At 47.8% G+C, this 21,423-nt stretch overlaps 1 protein-coding gene across 2 annotated transcripts in view; it reads left to right on the top strand.

The window, feature by feature from the left end:
* Window positions 1-21,423, top strand: part of CACNA1A (calcium voltage-gated channel subunit alpha1 A) — a 263,531-nt gene that overhangs the window by 169,293 nt on the left and 72,815 nt on the right. For both annotated transcript variants that reach the window (XM_037022578.2, XM_073220074.1), the window contains exons 9-17: window positions 7,056-7,159; window positions 8,243-8,358; window positions 9,445-9,501; window positions 10,615-10,704; window positions 15,716-15,925; window positions 18,960-19,072; window positions 20,278-20,390; window positions 20,510-20,641; window positions 20,898-20,970. In XM_037022578.2, the coding sequence (XP_036878473.2) occupies window positions 7,056-7,159; window positions 8,243-8,358; window positions 9,445-9,501; window positions 10,615-10,704; window positions 15,716-15,925; window positions 18,960-19,072; window positions 20,278-20,390; window positions 20,510-20,641; window positions 20,898-20,970 (1,008 nt within the window). The remainder of the gene's footprint in view (window positions 1-7,055; window positions 7,160-8,242; window positions 8,359-9,444; window positions 9,502-10,614; window positions 10,705-15,715; window positions 15,926-18,959; window positions 19,073-20,277; window positions 20,391-20,509; window positions 20,642-20,897; window positions 20,971-21,423) is intronic.

The following is a 21,423-nucleotide window of genomic DNA, read 5'->3' as shown; positions in this document are numbered from 1 at the left end:
CACTTAAGGATTTTACTGGGACTAAGCCATTAATTTGTTTGATGAGTATGTATTGAGCGCTTGCTAAGTGCCAGTTGCCACGGTAGGCACCGATGGTGCAGGGCATCTCCCCTCTCCTTTAAGGCTCTCCTGGGTAATCATTATAAATATAAAATACTACGTAAGTGCAGTGAAGGGGTGAAGTAGAAAAAAATCAGTCAGTTGCAAGCTAGAAGGAGGGGTCTAGCCACAGCATGCCATCCACACCCTGTGAGAGCCGGGCAAATCACACCACCTTCCCCAGCCTCAGTTTCCCCATCCACTGGGTGTGGAGATTGTGGGAATCGAGGGGTGTTTTGTCAGCTCAGAAGTGTTCTGCTTAAGTGACGGTGGCTGTCCTGCCTGCCTCTCCATTCCCAAACAAACAGCCTGGTCATTTAGACTTGGGATAAATATGTTTCCTTGTCATTAGTATTATTTAAACAGTCCACCCACAGGGACCCCAAAATCATGTGCATTCGCGATACAACTCATAACCTTAAAAAAGAACTAATTTTGCCAGCAAAAATGGATTTATTCAGGAATAGCAGGTAATTGCACTGGGCACATGCAAGCTACGGTAAAACCATTATCAAGTCCACAGAACAAAGGAGAGGAAGGTTCTTCTATAGAGGAAAGGGGAGAGTTGGGAGGGGCTGTTATAAATACAAAGTCCATTGCAGCACAGAGTTCCAAGGATTGTGGCTTCTCATTGACTGTGTTGTGATAGTCTATCATTGACTGGGCTTTTGCCAGAGGAGGAGGAAATCTTCCTTCCTCCTGCTGGGTGGTAAACTAGTATCTAAAGCAGTATTGTCTTACAAGATCTGCCTCTTTCCCTTGGGTGTGCAATTGATGAGAAGTGGTGGGGTCCCAGAGCTCCCCCTGCTGGCCTCCTGGCCCCATGTCAGTGAGGTTTCTCTATTAATTTTCACACAATAGATGTTTAGTGGATGGATACCTTCTGTGTGCCAGGTGCTATTGTGGGCACTGGGGAGCTGACAATTTAGGGAGCAGAGACAATCTGCAGACAAGGAAATGCACAAATTGACAAGGTGATTGAGAGAGCACAAGATGCTGGGAAGAGAATGAGGTGTCTGGCTGTGCTGTAGGGAGGGACAAGCCCTTCTGGTCGGGGGGTCCTGGAAGGCTTCTCTGAGAGGGGCATGGTGGGGTAATGAGAAGGAAGCAACCAAGCCAAGACCTAAGGGAAATTGGCCTCCAGGCAGAGACTCAGAGAAAAGGAAACATCTAGCTCTCATCCTGAACTTTACTCTTTGACGTGCCGATTTCCCTGTCAGACATACAGGAGATATTCTTCTTTCCCCATCCACATCATGAGATTTCATGTAAGTGTCAGTGAGAAAGAGACATTTGGAAAAGACTGGAAGTAGGTGAGGGCATGAACCAAGGAGTTATCAGGGTGTATCAGTCAGGAAAGTTGGGTTATGCTGCAGTAACAGACATCCCCCAAAGTCTCTGGCTAATGAATGTCTTTTCTTGCTCATACTGCCCCTTCAGCGCAGGCTGGCAGTGGGGGAGGGAGTGCTCCCCTCTACGTAGTCCCCTGGAGCCCAGCTAGTACAGTAACCACCATCTAAGGCATTGCCACCTGCTGTCTCGAAAGAAAGCCCTAGAGGGTCTGACACTGACAGGTCAATGTTTTGGTCCAAAAGTGGCACAAGTATATTCCTTATTAGCCAGCACTCATCACGTGTCCCTCAGCCAGCCACAGGGGGACGGGGACAGGCCATCCTGCCATATCACCAAAAATATTTAGTGACAGCACTAAAGGACAGCAGTGTTCCAGGCAGGGGAACTCTTTGAGCATTTAGAAGAAAGACAAAGTGATCTGAGATCTCCTCCTTCCTGGTATTATTGTTGCTTTTCAAAAGTGAGCAAATTTCTGTTCCCCCTCCTCTTCCCCAAACCCAGGCCCACCTGCACACACCTGCCCTTAACCTGAAGAATGGCCAAAGGAGGTCAGGCCCAGGAAGGGAAGCTTGTGCCCCTTGCATTCTGTGCTACCACGAAACAGTGGGCAGCTCCCGCCTTTCTGCTCAGGAAATCTATTTCCCACACTGCCTGCACGCAAACCCCAGGGAAAGCCCATCTCCTAACCAAAAACCGCACCCAACCATCTGCCAACTTCTCTGTGAGTTGTGGAACCCAGAACATGGAACTGAATAATTTGGGCTGGATTGGAAAGAGAACAAGTGTCTCTAAAATTAGGCAGCAGAACCCCAGTCCCCAGGGAGAGGGAAGGAGAGAGAAGAGAGCATAGAGCACAGCTTGGGATTGAGGATGTGGGCTTATCTGGGGAGCTTAGACCCGCCTCTCATTCAGTCATTCAGCAAACATTTATTGAGTACTGTGTGCATGATTGACATTGTGCTAGGGAATCCAACAGGGAACAAAAACAGACAACATCCCTGCCCCTTGTAGAACTGACATTCCCAGCTAGGGAGACTGACAGTGAGCAGCAGAAATAAGTATAGAGGAGTGAAAGACCAAGCCAAAAAGTAGAGCATGAAATGGGATTAGAAATGGAGAGTTTGACTGTAAAGGGGTATCAGGAAAGGCCTCCCTTAGAAGGTATCATTTGAACAAAGACCTGAAGGGGGTGGGGGAGGAGCCAGGTAGGAATCTGGGCGGAGAGCAGGTGCAAAGGTCCTGGGGTGCCCCTGTGCTTGGTGCATGTGAGGAGCTGTAAGGGGGCCATTTAGCTGGAGCAAAGTGATCAGGTGAAGAAAGGAAGGAGGTAAAGGCAGCGATGCTTAGGGGGTGGCAAGCACCTCTGTCACTGAGTAGCTCATCGACTGTGTTTGTTTCCTGTGGCCACCACCACAAAGTACCACAATTGGGTGTCTTAAAACAACAGAACCATACTCTATCACAGTTCCACAGGCCAAGTGTCCCAAATCGAGATGGCGGCAGGTCCATGCTCCCTCTAGGAGCCTGGGTAGAACCCTCCCTTGCCCCTGCCTGGCTTCTGGTGTTGGCTGTTCAGACTCCTGACCTGCCTTAGCTTGCAGCCACATCCCTCCAGTCTTTGCTTCCCCTGTCGCGTGGCTGTCCTCCTCCCCTACCCCCTGTGTGTCCCTGTCTGCATGTGGCATTCTCCCCTTCCTGAAGGGGCGCCAGTCCTATTGAAGGGGGCTCACCCTCGTGACCTCATCTTAACTTGATAACGGCTGCAAAGACCCTGTTTCCAAGTAAGGTCACATTACAGGTACCTGTGTTAGGACATCATTATGTCTTTGGGGGGACATAGTGCAGCCCATCCCAGGGACCTTAAGCAGAGGACCATACCTCTCCATGCCTCAGTTTCCTTTCCTGGGAGGATGAGAAGGATTATGTCTCACCTTTTGGAGTTCATAGGAGGATCAAATGAGCTCAAGCAGGCCGAGTACCTGGTACCATGTGTGTGGGTGTTTTTACACCAGGCAGCGAGCATGTCACAGGGCCAGAGGGTCCTGAACATTTTAGGGAGCTGGGGTGTGGACTGTGAAATGGAGGGGCTGCCTTGGCACTGAGGGGCCCCGTTCAGCCATCTCTCCCCCTGCACCGCTCTGTTCCCATCGTGCTTCCCCAGACAGACCAGACTTTTTCTTGTGTTGGCTAGTGCAGGCTTTCTCTTCCTGGACTATATTTAGCCTTAAGAAATGGGAATGAGAAGCCTCGGCTACCGCCGCATCGGAGGGGAGAAACACAAAGCCAGTCCTTCCTTCTGCTGTCTCCATTCTTTCTTCCAGAACTTTCCAGAAGCTAAGCATTGGAATTTCGGGAGCTTGTTAGAACAAGGGCATATGCACTGGGGGACCCTGGCACGTTCATTGTCCCCAGAACCTGTCTCTGTATGAGTTGAAAGCTGACTATTTTGGTTTGATTTATTTTTAGGTTGTTTTTTTTTTATTATGGTAAAAGACACAATACAGAAAATGTACTCTCTTAAGCATTTTTAAGAGTCCAGTGATGTGGCATTAAGTCCATTCACACTGTCATGCAACCATCTCCCCCATCCACCTCCAGAACTTTTTCATCTTCCCAAATGCAAACTCTGTCCCCGTTAGATGCAGGCTCCCCATCGCCTCCCCCACCATCTGCTTTCTGTTTCTATGAATGTGACTCTTCCAGGGACTGGCCTATGAGTGGAATCATCTAGTATCTGCCCTTTTATGACTGACTTATTTCACTGAGCATAATGTCCTAAAATATCATCCATGTTGGAGCACATCAGAAGTCCTTCTTTTTTAAAGTAGGCTTTTTTAAATTGAAATAAAATAAACATACAGAAAACCCTACGTCATAATTGAGGAGCCTGTGGAATTTACCCAAAGAATACAAGTTCTCAGATTCCAAAAGACATATGCGCCCCTATGTTTATCGCAGCACTATTTACAATAGCCAAGATATGGAAGCAACCTAAGTGTCCATCAGTAGATGAATGGATAAACAAGAGGTGGTATAGATTCACAATGGAATACTATTCAGCCATAAGAAGAAAACAAATCCTACCATTTGTAACAACATGGATGGATCTGGAGGATATTATGCTCAGTGAAATAAGCCAGGCAGAGAAAGACAAATGCCAAATGATTTCCCTCATTTGTGGAGTATAACAATGAAGCAAAACTGAAGGAACAAAACAGCAGCAGACTCCAAGAAGGGACCAGCGGATACCGAAGAGGAGGGGTGGGGAAGGGTGGGAGGGGAGGGAGGGAGAAGGGGATTGAGGGGTATTATGTTCAGTACACATGGGGTGGGGGGTATCACAGGGAAGACAGTGTAGCACAGAGAAGGCAAATAGTGACTCTGTGGCATCTTACTACACTGATGGGCAGTAACTGCAATGGGGTATGGGGGGGAACTCAATAAGGGTGAATGTAGTAACCACATTGTTTCTTCATGTGAAACCTTCATAAGAGTGTATATCAATAATACCTTAATAAAAAAATAAGAATAATAATTGAGGAGCCTGATGTATTGCCACAAACTGAATACACCTGTGTAACCAGCACCAAGATCAGGAAACAGAACCTTGTCAGTCCCAGAGGTCACTAATCATTCCCCCTCCCAGGTCACTATCCTCCCCGAAGGGTGTCCCATCAGAACTTCAAGCATGTTTGATCAATTTGCCTGTTTTTGTATTTTGTATAAATGGAATCTTACAGATGTGCTCTTTTCTTTCTGGCTTCCTTTGTTTGACACTAACTCAGGTGAGGTTTCATGTGATAGGGCAGTCATTCATTGTACAGTATTCCATTTGTCATCTCTCCTGTTGCTAAGGATACAGATTGTTTCCAGTTTGGGGTTATTAGGAAAATCACTACTATGAACATTCTTGTGCATGCCTTTGGCATACACAGGTTCACTTTTCTGTTGGGTAACTGTCCAGGAGTCAAGAGTGGAATTTCCAGTTTGTAGTGCATGTGCACGATTAACCTTAGTAGAAACTCCCAACCCATTTTTCAGAGTGGTTGTACCATGTGTTATGAGTTGAATTGTTCCCTCCACTTCCCCAATTCACATGTTGAAGTCTTAACCTCCAGTACCTGAGAATGTGACCTTAATTTGGAAATGGGGTCATCACAGAAGTACTTAATTAAGAGAGATCATTAGGGAGTCATTTAAAAAGTGGGAAATTTGGACACAGACAGACACCACAAAGAGAATGCCATGTGAAGATGAAGATGGAGATAAGAGTGATGTATGTACAAGTCAGGGAACCACCAAAGATTGTCAGTAAATCTCAGATGCCAGGGGAGAGCCTTGGCTTACAAGAGTGTCAGATATAATGGGACAGATTCTCACCCAGAGCCTCACTGTTGGTACACTGATTTTGGAATTCTGACCTCCAGAACTTTGAGACAGCAGGCTTCTGTTGTTTTAAGCCACTCAGTATCTTGTTCTTTGTTAAAGCAGTCACGGGAAACGCATACACCATGTTACTGTCCCCTCAGCACCATGCAAGGGTTCCAGTTCCCCCACAGATTCACCAACACGTGACAGTGTCACTCTTCCCCATGTTAGCCTTTCTGTTGGGGGGCAGCAGCTTTGCATGTGGTTTTAAAGGTGAGCTTTTAAGGCCACGCTTGGGGCCCCGCATTCTGCAGATGCCACAGAGCTGAAGAATCTCTAGAAGGCTCCCCTCTGCATTAGCAGCTGAAGCCAGGGTTCCCCAGCACATTAAGTCCATGAACTTTGGAACCCAGACCCGTAGTTCAAATCCCATATTCACCACTGTCTAGCTCTGTGACCTTAAGCTGGCGATTTTCTCTTTCTGGGCCTAAGTTTCCTCAGATGTAAAATAGGCACAATGAAAACATAGTTTATGTGCTTATGAGAGTGTCAGATATAATAAGCAGGTACTCTGCAAGTGCTGGTTATTCTATTTCTCTTTCTTTCTCTCTCTATTCTTGATTTTCTTATCTTCATCTTACTCTCTTCTTGACACAGTATTCTGTTCTCCCAGAGAAAAATGTTCTATTCGTAGACCTCTCCCCTTAAAAATTTAGCTGGGCCCTTTGGGGAATATTTTGGTGGTTGATGTTGAGGCTGCAGGGAATCAAAGAGGGAGACACATGGCAAAAGGGCTGACAGCCCTGCTGTCCCACTTGGTGATTTGACCTGGCTGTCAGACCCTGCCGTCATGTGCCTCTAATGGGACAGTATGACTCGGGGAGAAGGGAGAGAACTGGGGGGTCATTTCTATATTTTGATTAACTTTTTTTTTGCTTCTCTTGAAATCTAGTGTGGGAAATCTTAAGTTTCATGCTGGTTTCCTGGTTCTGTGAGGGCTACATGATTAGGAGGAGGCTGTGTCCTGATGATGAGGTCTCGGGGGTTCCTGCCACTGGTGGGTCCCGTATTCCATTTCTTTCTCTGGACTATCAGGGCTCTAGGACTCCACAAGCCACGGACATTTGAGGAGAGAGCCTCAGGAGAACAGGAGCTGCTCCTTCCCCCGCCTGTCAGGTCAAACCTGAGTCCCACCCAGTGCTCACCTGATTTTTGTCCTCACCTCCCCCCCGCAGAGCAACGACGCCTCAGGGAACACTTGGAACTGGTTGTACTTCATCCCCCTCATCATCATCGGCTCCTTTTTTATGCTGAACCTCGTTCTGGGTGTGCTGTCAGGGTAAGTCTCTGCCATTCCCCCTTACCATCTTCCCAGGACAAAGCTATGGAAGCTTTCTTTCATTCTCCAGGCAGAGAATAGACCTCTTCCCTTACTTTGGGTTAACCAGACAGTTATTAGCAAGCCATGTATAGGTGCATAGGTTGTGCGCTGCTGAAGACACCCAGTGGAGGGACTCATGGGCCATGAAATCCAGCCCAGCCTTGACTCAGAACCCTGTACCCCTGGCATTGACATGCCTCCACCCAGAGAAAGAGGAGCGTCTTTCCAGTGCAGACCTCTCATTCAGGTTTCCCCAACTCACAACCCATCACACAAGAAAATTCTATAGAGCTTTATTTTCTATAGTTTACACTGTACAAAGGAATAGGTTGGGTTTCCTCCCTCTCCTGTTTACCAAATAAAGAACAACAGCATAAAAGCAAGCATATTTTCATGACACACATGCTCCCAACCCCAAGATTGATTTTGGGATTTTTCTGACATAATCGTTAATGGGTTTCATTTTGTCACCATACAAAGTCTGAAGACGGGAATGGTGACTCCATAGTACCATCAGGGACCCCTGTTCCTTCCAGCTTTCTACTCTGATACATTTACCAGAGGCTTTCAATCTCATGGATACCTCATGGTCTCAAGATGGCTGCCTCACATTCACAAGGTAGCTATCCTACATTCCAAACAGGAAGAGGAAGGTGGGAAATAGGCAGGGGTGGAGCCTATATTAGGGAAATGAGACTGCTGCAGAAATCTTCAGTTTATGTCTCACTGGTATAACTTAAAAGAGGGATGAACCATTCTTTATCCACGGGTTCAGAGAAAGAGAATGGGGTGTGTAGCCAGCCAGAAGTGGTCAACATGGCATGGTTTTATGATTTTGCTTTTTTCTCTAGCGGGTACAGTTTTGGGGGAGTATGGGAAGCTGGCAGAGACACTCATCCCTATAATAATCTGATCTTCTCCCAGGAGACCAGATTCCTCCTGTTGAAATCTACTGCCCTCCAGGGATTGCTGAACCCCTAAACCTGCACTCCCTAAAATTTCTAAAACAGCCAGACCTGGCTTTTTTATGTGCTTCTGCAGGGAGTTTGCCAAAGAAAGGGAGCGAGTTGAGAACCGGCGGGCTTTTCTGAAGCTGAGACGGCAGCAACAGATTGAACGAGAGCTCAATGGGTATATGGAGTGGATCTCAAAAGCAGGTGAGGCCCTTTCATCCGGGGGCCCCGGAATCGAAATCCCAGGGCATGGAGCACAGTCTTACATGCAGTCTGGAGATGAATGAGGGGAAGGAAAAGAGGATCTGACCTGGTCGCCCCAATTTTTAGCAGCAATAATCTAAGAGTATGATAGTAAAACTTCTGGGATGAAACCAGGAAATGACATGGCATAATGGTTAAGTGCTCTAAAACCAGACTTTGGTTTACACCCCAGCTCTGCCGCCTCCTAGCAATGACCTCACCTCCCTGTGCTCTGTTTCCTTGGCTGTTAAATGGAGATAATGATGGCACCCACATCAGAGAGCTGTTTGGGTGTCCAATCGGATAATCCAAACTAAGTCACATAGGGAGAGCAGGGCCTGGCACACAGTAAGCGTGTGTTTATTTGTTCAGCCATTCAACAATTATGGGGCACCTACTATGTGTCAGGCACTGTTCTAGGCACAGAGGATATGGCAGCAAACAAAACAGATCAAACCCTGCTCTCCAGGCTCTGCTGTTCCAGTGGGAGGGACAGAAAATCAATAGATACATGTAATGTTGGGTGGTGGGAAGAAAAACAGTAGGGTAGGAGCCAGGGTGACCAAAGAGGGTCTCTCTAAGGAAGTGACATCTGAGCAGAGACCTGAAGGAAGCCACGTGGGTGTCTGGGGAACGATATGTCCACATGTGTTCTAGGAAAAGCAAATGCAAAGGCCCTGAGGTAGGGGCTGAGCTGAGTCATGACAAGGAAGCCAGTGTGGCTAGAGCAGAGCGACTGAAGGAGAGGGAGGGAGAGAAGGAAGGCAGGGAGGTAGCAGGGCCTGGATCAGGCCAGGCCTCCTGGGCTATGATTAGGATGTTGGGTTTTATTTGGAAGGAGGTGAAGATAATGTTGGCTATTATTACTGTTGGCTGAAGTTTGGCTGGGAGTCAGAAACTGGGCAGCACATTTCCGGCCGAGGGAGCTGTCGCCGTCAGCAAGGTGGGAGTGGAGGTGGTCAGACAGAGCCTTCTCCTTCCTGATCTAAGGGAACCGCCGGAGGGTGCTCCACACACGGGAGCTTAACTGTGTGTCTTCCTCTCCAGAAGAGGTGATCCTCGCTGAGGATGAAGCCGACGGGGAGCAGAGGCATCCTTTTGATGGTAACTGTTCTGAACCTGGCTGGGTCGGGGTGGGTCCGGGGAGGGACCAGAGCAGCCAGGGCTGGGCGAGTAGGCCCCTCCGTCTAAGGGACCCCCAGGGAGTGGGTGTTCAGGACCTGGTGACACAAAGAAGAAACACAAGACCACATCAGGCTCAGGAAGAGACAGGGAATGGCGGGAACCTGCTTCCTTGAGGCACCTCAGGACCTTGGCACAGGTTTTTCATTTTCTGGCCTTCTCTCTCTGCTTGAATGGTGGGCCCAGCTTTTTCTGCTTTGGGCCTCTATTGTTCTCATCTGTAAAACAGGCATGATGGTAATAATAGTAATGCCTGCCTCATTGAGTTGTCTGTGAGGATTCCATTAATTCTTGCCAGCAGAATACCTAGAATGGTCCCCGGCTCGGGGTCAGCAATGTTTGTGTTCACTAAATAAAAATAAATACATAATAATAATTTCATCAAGAACCCAGCTCACTGTTAAGGACAGCTGTCTCCCATAGTAGAAATTTGGCTAGACGGAGCAGCAACGCTTGACTGAAAAAAACACGAGTTAGAGGGAAGCAAACAAGCTGGGTGGGATCCCAGGAGGTTACAAAATGGACTATGATTTGCGGCGAATGGAAGAGATTCCCTACCCCTGAGGGTGTCTAAATCAGTTTATTGGAAGTATATGCCTGAACTCATTGCTGCCTGGAGAGCTCCTGGGGGAGAAGAACCAAAATATTGAGGGAACATCCCCAATCCCAGCCTGCCTAGCAAGTCAGGGGGTGCACTGTTGTCATGGGAGTCGCTATCCATCCAGTCCCAGGACTCCCAGAGGGGAAATGACGGCTAGGAGACCAGACTTAGATTCAGGCCGGACAGGGCTTCATTCTCCTCTTTACCCCTTGAGCAAAGGCACGTAGTAACCTCCCTGAGCCTCGGTCTCCACATCTGTGCCGTGGCTGTCCCGTGACATCCCACCAAACTGGGTTGCCCTCAGGGTTAAGTCCACTGACACAGAGAAAGTCCCCCCGGCGGACCTCCCAACGCCACGGACACGCTTGGTCGATAGCGTTGTCGTCACAGAAAGGGTAATGTCTTTGTCTCTTGCCATGTTTCCATTGTTGGAGCTCTGCGGAGAGCCACCATCAAGAAGAGCAAGACAGACCTGCTCACCCCCGAGGAAGCTGAGGACCAGCTGGCCGATATCGCCTCTGTGGGTGAGTCCCTCCTCCTCCAGCCTGCTGAGCATTTGATCCCCGAAGGCCCACGACGCAGGAGCTGAAGGCTCGGGGACCGGGTTGCCCGGATTTGGTTCTTGGCTCTACCGCCTACCACGTGTGTGACATGGTTATGGGAATAACAACATGCCTCTCTCCTAATATCGTTGCACGGATTAAGCAAAATAATCCACACTGAGCATTTAGAACGGCGCCTGTGGTGGAGAATGGGCTCCCAGTAAGGTTGCCTGACAGTATTCACTCATTATTCATGAATAATATTATTCATCAGTGCTCATTGAGGCACTGCTCTATTTTGGCACCCAGTGAACAAGATAGAAACCCAGTCCTTACCCCCGTGAGAGCTTGTGGTCCAGTGCAGGAAATGAGTAGTAAACCAATCATTACACCCTATAATAATAGCACTGCAGAAGAGACACCTCAGGCTTGGGCTGCTCTGGATGCAGTCAAGGAAGGCTTCTTAGAGGAGGTGACATTGAAGCTGAGAACTGACGGATGGGTAGGAGTTCACCATGGCAGTGGCAGCAGAGACAGTCATGCGGAAGGCTGAGCTCAGACTGCTGCTGCTGGGTATCGCAAGGAGCAGAGTTTGCAGCAGGAGGGGACATTTGCTCCTCTCCTGGCCACCCCTCTTCATTGAGATTGTGTTGCTTTTGACCTTCCCCAAGGAGAATATGTATTATTCTTTGAAATGGGTTATGTTTAATTCCAGTAATGAAGTTGGGAGAACCCCCAGGCAGAGGATATAACACAGGACTCTGAGGGGCGATGGCATTTAGGCAGACTGGATGCAAGCGGGAGGCAGAGAAAGAGGGAAGGAGAGAGAGAAAGAAAAAATAGAGGCCGAGGAACAAGAAGGGAGAGAGGAGGAAGTTCAGTATATATGCGTGTTTCTAATCCACAGACACCAACTATTTTCCAGTTAGCTCCAGTTTGTAACCTTACCGCCGTGTTTGGCCATAATTTCCATCGCCGTCCCCTACTCCGTGAGGGTGGCTACACAATAGTTTGTTTAACCATGGCTCTATTAGACGGTGTTAGAGTTGTTTCCACTTTTTGCCCTTAGAAGGCACACTGCTGCGAACATTTATGTACAATTACTCCCCCCACCCTTTGGGCGTATTTCCTTGGGGATAATTATAGGATCAAAGATATTAACAGCTTTTCAACTCATTATTCACAGAGCCCTTCTGAGTTTGAAAAACATTGAACCCATTTATAAACTTGCCAAGTACTCATACATTCATGGATTCCCCACCCTGGCCATGCATATTACCCATTTAATTTCTGTTCCCAGTTCAGTGGGTTTGTAATGATACCTTAAGGCTTGTCTTAATTTGTGTTTTTAATGTCTAGCCAAAACACTGTTTTCCTTGTAGTGATGAACTAGTCCAATTTCCACTTGTAGATGCATCTGTTTCTCTTCTTCCAGCAGGTTCGAGAACTGAGTGCCTCCTCCATGCACTGTGTACGTCATCAGTCATGTCTGGTCCGCATATTTTCCCAATTAGGTTGCTTCCATTTTTATTAATCAGTTTTGTTACATTTTAATAGGCAAACTGTTCTGTTCCTACCACATTGATTAAATACCAGGCACCAAAAACAAAAAACACTGGGGTACCCGTGTCAGCATCTTCTCTGTGGATAAGATTGGGTACCTGCTCTGAATTAATAAGGAGATATTATTTTTTCATCAGTCTATAAAAAATGAAAAAGTGATATTACCCAGGGTTGGCAAGGATGAGAGGAAATGGGCATAGTTATATGCTGTTGGCAGGAGGGTAATTTATAGTGTTTCTAATATATGGTTTGCCATTCTGTAATTATAGAAGCTCATCTTCTTTGACCTAGCATTTCTACTTCAAAAACATTTCTTCATGCAAAATATCTATGTGCCGGCCTCTTCTCAGCAGCATCGTTTCTGAATGTAAAAATCAGAAACAATCCACATGCCCAGAAGTGGTGGTTGATTAAAAAAAGTGTAGTATTTATATGTTGTGAAATATTATGCAGCCAGGAAAAAGAACGGGGTTGCCGCTGCCTTAGAGAGATGTTTGAAATATAATTTTCAGAGAAAAAAAGGAAATTGAGCAACATTAGGTGAAATATATGACCCCTGTTTAAAAATAATATTAAGAAGTATAAAAAGTACTTAAAGGTGTAGAAATTGGAGGATTGCAAGGTATCTTCACTGTCTACATGCCTTTTTTCTGGAAAGTATGAATTGAGATCAGCAAAGTCATTAGCTAGGTTTAAAGTTACTTAAAAGCAACAGAGACTAATTATAAGGAATCTAATGGCTGTACAAGGCAGGGAGGAATTTGATGGAAGAGCAAAGAAAGCTCCATGAAAGAGGTGTTTTTAACCTGGTCTCTATGTGGAGTAAGGAGAGTGGATCTGTTTGCGAAAGCTGCCGTAATAAAATAGCACAGACTGGGTGGTGTAAACAAAATCATTTATTTTCTCACAGTTGTGGAGTCTGGAAATCTGAGATCAAGACATCAGTGGGACTGGTTTCTCTTGCGGCCTCTCTCCTTTGCTTGCAGATGGCCATCTTCTCCCTGTGTCCTAACGTGGTCTTCCCTCTGTACATGTATGTGTCCTAATCTCTTTTTCTTACAAGGATACCAGTATTATTGGATTAAGGCCTACCCTAAGGACTTCATTTTAATTTCATTACCTCTTTAAAAGCCCTATTTCCACATAGTCACATCCTGATCCTAATGGGCTGGCATCCTGCTAAGGTGCATCAATTCACTGATTCCCCCCAGTGCCCTCTGAGGTGGGAAGTGTGGCTGTCCCCAGTTTACAAGTGGAGGCACCGGAGTCCTAAGATGCAGGGTTGCCTGCCCGGGGTCATTCATTGGCTGGTGATGGAGCTGAGTTTTCAGTGTGGCTCCAGGAGTGTAATTCCTAATGGCTTATGAGGTCAGGCAGGTGATGGACATGAGGAAAGAGTCCAGCCACCAGACCTGGCCGGCCACTGCTGGGTGGGACTGCGGGCCCTTCCGCATGGCCACATGTTCCAGACGTGAGTTCAGCGCATGGCCAAGAGCACAAGCTCTGAACCAACTCCATGCTTGTTAGCCAATCACTGGACCCCTCTTAACTCTGTTTCTTCGGGTATAAAAGGGTCCTCACTTCCTAAAGTAGTCATGAAGACCTAGGACCTTGTTGTGTAAAATACATCCTTCCACAATGCCTGGGACCTACAAAACATTCAGTAAGTGTCAGTTCTTTTCATTCCTAAGAGGCTAAATTCCATAGTTTTGTGGAAAATCTCCAAAGTTTTTTAAATGTGGACCAATAATTTCCACTCTGACAAAGCCAGAATGAAGCCGCATGGCCCCTGAGTGCCAGCTCGCAAGTGGTGTTCAGGATCTGGCACCCTAATGGGGAGTGGCATCCTGTGAGATGTTTGCTGTGTCCCGTGCCTGGCTCCTGGGATGGGGTGGGTGGACCTGCTGGATGGAGGAATGAGGGGATGGGCAGGTGAATCAATGAATGCGTGAATGAATGAGCCAGCTAATGAATGAAGGAAGACATCAACAAAGAACAATAAACAAAGAAATGAATGCCATTGAAGGTTTTCAAGAAAATGTATTTTGGAAGATAAAAAATCCACCTGTCCTAAACTGAACTCTGAATCTCCACCCAAAACTGTCCCCTCTCAGTGAATGCCAGCTGTGTCCCTCCAGGGGCTGAGGCCAAAAACCTGGGCATTTCCCTCTCTTTCCCACCCAGAATTGATCCAGCAGCAAATACAGAAATATGCCTAGAGAATATATCCCCAATCTGCCTGCTCTCCCTCCTCAGCCAGCACCCATCATTGCTTACCTGGACTAGTAAGCAGTCTTGCCCCTGCCCTCCCCTTCCACCGCCTGTTCCCCCCCACAGCAGCCAGAGGGAGCCTGTGAGCACCGGAGTCAGGGCAAATCCCTGTTCTGCTCAAACTCTCCGTGGCTCCCACTTCATTCAAAGCAAAAGCCCAAGAGTTCCCCACAGTCCAGAAGGCCCTGCTCAGTCTGCACTGTCCCCCGCCCATGCTCCCCTCCTCCCCATTCCCCCACAACTACCCCACTCCAGCCACCCTGACCTCCTGGTGCTGTTCCCCAAATACATCAGGCAGGCACATTCCTGCCTCAGGACCCTTGTACTTGCTGTTTCCTCTCAGATACTAAGGTGACTTGGGTCAACACATTCACCGCCTCTCCTGGGGTCCCTCCTGGGCCCCGCCCCCCCACAATCTTCCCCTTATGCAACTCTACTTTTTCTTTTTTTCCAAAGTACTTTCACTAAATTACACTATTATTTACTTATTTATTGTATCATGTTTGCTGCCTGTCTCCCCAGCTGGAGCTTTAGGGCTGGGCTCAGTTAACTAGTATATCCTAGACACCTGGAACAGAGCCTTGCATATAGTAGGTGCTCCATAAATGCTTAAGAGCAAAAATACATGCAGGCAGAGGGCACAGCAGTCTCATTCAACCTGAGTGAATGGGCAAGCGAATTAATGATCATTAATGTGATCATTTCTAAAGTGAAGTATCCATGGAACACTAGGGTCTCATCCACACCTTCTCCTTGAGGCTTTCCAAGCATGGTCCATGCTGTTCCACCACCTGCCCCTGCACCGGGGTCCTGAGCAGAGAGGCTCCTGCCTCATCCCACCCTGTGGCATGACCCACAGAGACATGGTCAGGAGAAAGAGACACAGAAAGTTGGCTCCGGCAATGGAGTGCCATCAGCCTCTCCACTGACATCTGGAGCAATTACTGGTTCTTTCCAATACTGTTATTTTCAGGGGCATTGCCTTCTCGTAAGCTCCATCTCTGGAAAGCTGAGCCCGTGGGGTCATAATGGTTCTCTTGGGCCAGAGGGCTTGCTGGAGTGGCTAATGGATCCCCTGGCCACAGTCCGTGCCTGGGCCTCCTGTCAGTTAATTTCCTCTACAGGAACACCCTGACATTCTCCATCCTTTCCCTGGCAGGGTCTCCCTTTGCCCGAGCCAGCATTAAAAGTGCCAAGCTGGAGAACTCTACTTTTTTTCACAAAAAAGAGAGGAGAATGCGTTTCTATATCCGCCGCATGGTCAAAACTCAGGCCTTCTACTGGACAGTGCTCAGTCTGGTAGCCCTCAACACGTTGTGTGTCGCTATCGTCCACTACAACCAGCCCGAGTGGCTCTCCGACTTCCTCTGTGAGTACCACCTGGCTCTGCCCCTGCCAACTCCTCGATCCCTTCCTCACACCCTTTTTCTAGGCATCTTTATCCAGCAGTATGCTCCTTCTGGTCCTTGTTCAATCTGCTTTTTTATTTGGCTGTGTCTGTAACTGCCACAAAAAGCACAGCCCAATTTCCTTGGGCCTGAGAGCTGGAAGCTGGAACTCAGGCCACCAAACACTTCTGTGATCCCTTTCTAAGAGAGAAAGATGGGGGTGCTGGTGAAAGGGACATTGGAAGAGAGACAGAGAGGCAGAGACCATAAAACAACCAGATAGAGAGAAACATATGTGACTTCCAGGTGAGAATGTTAAAGTAAGTAATTTGTGTTTGAGAGATGAGGATGCTTTAGGACCAAGCGTGGCCTGTATGTTGTCCCCATTTTCTCTGCAAGTTTCTAATTCCCTGATTCTCCCCTCTTCTTTCAAACCTCCTGCTGCTTTCCCCTTTCCTCTTTTGCCCTCTTTACTTCCTTATGTCTGGAATTCATTCATAGAAAATCCCCTCCAACAAGTGTGAGCTTGTCTTGCTTGCTCCTTCAGTGGGTATCAGGACCCCCAAGGCTTTGCCCTTCTTGGCCTATTCCCAGATTCCAAGAATGAATGTGACAGAATATCAGAATTGATGGCCAGATGGGGGTGAGGAGAAGCGCTAAGGAAACCTCCAACCAGGATTTAAAAAGTAAAGAGCTCTGAGGAATCAACAAGAATAGTGGTTGGGCAGTGAGAAAGGCATGTGGATACCTTGGCCCTGGCTTGTGGATCCTGAGTGAGGACTTCCCAAACCTTTTTGCCTGTTAGCTGCCCTCCTTCTACATCTACTTAGGTCTGTAGCTTCTCTGCCTTTCTGACCTGGTTCAGAATTGACCCACACAGCCACTGGAGACAGTCGAGTCTATAGCCTGGAAAGGCCTGGGAGTCTGGTCCAGGTCATTGTCTCCTTGTAACCCTCATTGTTCTCAGTCATGTTGGTGGCCCCCAGGACACCCCCCAGGGGCCAGCTCTCCTTCAGAGAGCCCTGACCTAGTTCCAACCTTAATAATTGCATTTGGTCCCCCTTGAGTCTCTTAAAAATGAGGACTCTTTACTTCTTGTCTTAACCTCCTCTGATAGTCTAATTTTAATCTCCCATCTTCTTCGCACTAATCACTTTGCTCTGTCCTGGTTCAGGAACAGGGGGTTGGAACTTCCTGCCCTGAACCTCTGCATCTATAAAGATTCTTTAAATATCCCCAGCTGAGAAAATTGAGGCACAAATCAGTTAAGTAACTTGCCCAGGGTCACACAGCTAGTTAAGTGATGAAGCCAGAATTTGAACCCAGAGTCCGAGCTGTGTCTGATGACAGATCTCTTCCCTAGTCACTGGGTGACATGAGTTTTTCATGCCTTCTCTGCTTCTAATTTTTCATGTGGCCTTGAACAACCCATTATTGTTGTCTGTCAAAGTTGTCTTCATTTATAAGGCACTTTTTAATTTTATGTGCCACTAAGAAATGAAACAATGCTGCCATCTAAACTAGGACATGAAGATGTTAAGATCCGCCCCAATTTCAGAGATGTCAAACTGAACAGGAAGATATGTCTGAGAATTGATGAAGTGTAGTAGTTTCTCTGGGTCTCAAATTCATTATCTATACTTGGCAGAGGTTGGATTTAATGGCTCTGAAAGTTCTTGCAGACCCACCAGTGCTACAGACAGTTCTCAGGTCCTCTACATTGCCAGCTATCACATTTCCATGGTAACTGGGGAACAAGGGCCTCGGAAACCCTTAAATCCCCCGAGTCCCTTCCAATGGTTCTTGGAATGCACCAGATGGTTAGACAAATTTCCTTCTCTGACGGTTTGGCCCTGGGGATCCTGGAGATCCTAGTTCCCTTCAGGCACCAGGAGCTCCTTGGAATCCAAGAAAAACTAAGAGCGCGTTTCAATCAGGAATGAATGTGAAGGATCATGACAGTCAGTTCAAAACACCACTTTCAAGAATGTTATCATAACCACCCTTGACTTTCAAAACAGAATTAGCTATGTGACCAAAACTGAAATTCTTGGAAGTCTGGCAACGCTGTCTTCCCCTTCTGTATGCTTTGTTCCCCTCAGAAACCCTCCTTACCTCTCCTTCCCATCCACTAGGTGAGTGTTCATTCCCTTTTCCGAATGTCTCGTCTTCCTGCCCCACCAAGAAAAGCCCTTTCAGAAAGGGACCTGATATTAGCCATATGTTTGCTGGAGCAAAGAAATACCCATGTGCTACCGTTCCCCAAGATTTGTGCTTTCTCACCAAAAAACGAAAGGCTTCGTCTTGCCCAAGACCTTTAGACATCAGCAAGATGGGATTTCCAGGGGTCATCACATAGGTTTTCCACGCTGGGAAGAAAAGCCAGGCCTTGAGTTAGGTGCCTGGGATGCTCCAAGTAAGTCGAGGATTAGTAGCAATAGGACACCGTTATGATTTCTATTTCTATTTTTCCTTTGGAGCTCAGGCACATAAAAGTGGATTCATCATAATTCTTAGATTATTATGACACACTGGTGTCACAGGGCCATTGTTATTTTGTTAGTCAGTTAGTCAGTCAGTTAGTTGACTGCTAATTAGCCAGTTAGTTAGTTAGTCTGTTCATTAGTTTTTAAAATGTTATAAGCCCCTGGGAACCCACCAGTCAGCACAAAACCTAGGCCCTTGGCAAATAACCCACATCCAAGTCTTCTCATCGAACTAGGACAAAGGCTGTATGACAGAGACCTGCCGGACTTCTCACTCCTTCGTAAGATTGGCCTGGGGTTGGCTGGTCGGAGGGTCGGGGACAAGTGCCGCTCTTGGAGGGGAAACTGAGACCCATGGGAAGGAATCCTTGCGTCATCTTTGGCCGAGGCCGCTGAAGACCATTCTCCTTCCCTGCCTGCCAGGCCAGAAAGGGACAAGACTGTTACTAAGAGGAAAGTCAGCTACCAGGAGCCACCCCCAACCCGCAAGCCTAACCTCCTCTCTGTTTCCTCCCACTTTTCTTTCTAGACTATGCAGAATTCATTTTCTTAGGACTCTTTATGTCCGAAATGTTTATAAAAATGTATGGGCTTGGGACACGGCCTTATTTCCACTCTTCCTTCAACTGCTTTGACTGTGGGGTAAGTGCTCTGGTAAGGAGTGCATTTCTCCAGCTCTTGCCTAGAAGAGCCAATACCGGGAGACATCAAAAAGGGGAAGGTAGGGTCACCCCTCGATAGGAGAGACTCAGCTGAATGCAGAGTCAGTGTGGGGTAATCCCAAATGTTGGTGAGGACCCAGAGTTCCCAAAACTCTTAGCTCCTGCCAGTGGGAGGAGAAATGTGTGGCTCCTCTTATGCAGGAGTGACCTACGGTTCTCCTGTTGGGGATTCATGCTTGAAAAACTCACACAGGTGCCTAGGAGACACGTCCAAGAATGCCGAGTGGCCCTTGTTAATAGCAGCCCCAAACCAAATGACCTTTGCAAATATCCCTTTGCAGTAGACTGGATTAAAGAAGTTGTGGGGTGGCTCTAAAATGGAATACCCTGCAGCTGTGAAAGACACCCTCAGCAGCCACACCCAACATGTGGGTGCCTCTCCCCTGGGTACTATTGCACCGATAGAGGCAGACACTGACAGAATCAGTGCACACAGCGTGATTCAGCTCATGGGATCTCAAATAAACTGTACTGGTTAGGGATGACACTTAACAATACTCTGAAAAGGCAAGGACCTCAGAAACATTATGCTAAATGAAAGAAGCCAGACATAAAAGGTCACATACTGCATAATTCCATTTATATGAAATGCCCGGAATAGACAAATCCATAGAGGCAGAAAGCAGACCAGGGCTGGGGGAGGCGGAGAGACTGCTAATAGGTATGAGGTCTCCTTTCGGGGGGATGAAAATGCTTTGAAACTAGATAGAGGTGACGGCTGAGCAATATTGTACATGTGCTAAATAACTCTGACTGGTGCACTTAAAATGGCTAGTTTTATGTTACGTGAATTTCGTCTGCATCTTTTAAAAATGCAAGGAAATGGTCACTACAAAATTCAGGATGGTGGTTTTGTGTAGGGGTCTTAGAGGAGCCCAGGGTGGTGACATGTCCTATTTCTTGATGTAGGTGATAGTTGTGTATGCATTCAGTTTGTAATTATGTGTTTCCGGAATCCTTTGCTCTGCGTGGGAGGTCTTAATAAATATTTCAAAGGATGAGAAGGGTCTGAGACCCTCACCGCACTTCCACTTGGGGGCGGCAGTTGGGTTGGGTTCCTGCAAGATTCAGGCCCAGGGCGTGTTTGCAAGGACCCTGATCACGAAACCAGGGCGTCTGTCCTAGGTTATTATCGGGAGCATCTTCGAGGTCATCTGGGCTGTCATAAAACCCGGCACATCCTTTGGAATCAGCGTGTTACGAGCCCTCAGGTTATTGCGTATTTTCAAAGTCACAAAGTAAGTCCTTGGGATTCCCTGGCATCCCGATGGGGGTGGGGGCAGGGCCAGGACAGGGCGCCTCCAGCCTGCTGGGGGGCCTAACCACACCCCCCACCCCCACCGGCCCCTGTTGGCAGGTACTGGGCGTCTCTCAGGAACCTGGTGGTCTCCCTTCTCAACTCCATGAAGTCCATCATCAGCCTGCTGTTTCTGCTCTTCCTGTTCATCGTTGTGTTCGCCCTTCTGGGAATGCAGCTCTTTGGCGGCCAGTAAGTGCTCAGCAGATACTCCGACGGCGGCTTCCCTGGGCTCCAGCGCCCCCACGGACCCAGGCCCGGTGCATCGGGAGACCCAGGCCCACCTCCATCATGCAGACTGCCCTCCCCCTGGCTCTGGGTACTGCTCAAGGTGTCCTTCTGGGGGTCAGACGTGCCAGACATGTTGCCCTGAAGATGAGACGCTGAGTCAAGCCCCCAGGCACCTCTGGGTTGGGCCCAGTGTGAAATGTCTGTATTCTCACCCCAGGTTTAATTTTGATGACGGGACTCCTCCTACCAACTTCGACACCTTTCCAGCAGCAATAATGACCGTGTTTCAGGTATGGCCTTTACCCAGCCCCACGGACACACACCTCTTACCTTCAAAGATTAAAGCACCCGCTGAGTGTAAGGGTCCCTGAATCCCAGGTTCCCTGCTTTGCCTTGTCCCACTGTTTTAAAATACAGTTTTTATTATTACTCAGGTATGATGAGGCCAACAGAGCGGAAGACAACTCCCATTGAGTAGATAGTTTGTTGCACTCATAGGTCCCCAGAGAGGGAGTATATGGCGTGCTGTGCAGGGCCACACGGGAAGCACCAGGGTGGGTCAGGAAGCGGTGGGGGCGGAAGTGTGGGCATGCAGCTTCCCTGTGGTCTCTGCCAGAAGGAGCAGGAGAGGCAGGCTAAGCAGGCTTAGGATTGGCTAGTGTGAATGATTTCAGCAGCTTGGGCAGAGAGGCTGCCCTAGGTTGTCTGGTACCTGCCCTGGGATGATCAGAGCCATTGCTGGC

Source organism: Manis javanica, chromosome 13, assembly GCF_040802235.1.
Source record: "Manis javanica isolate MJ-LG chromosome 13, MJ_LKY, whole genome shotgun sequence".
Classification (NCBI taxonomy): Eukaryota; Metazoa; Chordata; class Mammalia; order Pholidota; family Manidae; genus Manis; species Manis javanica.
Note: the sequence above shows the minus strand (reverse complement) of the source record. Positions and strands in the feature narration are given on the sequence as shown.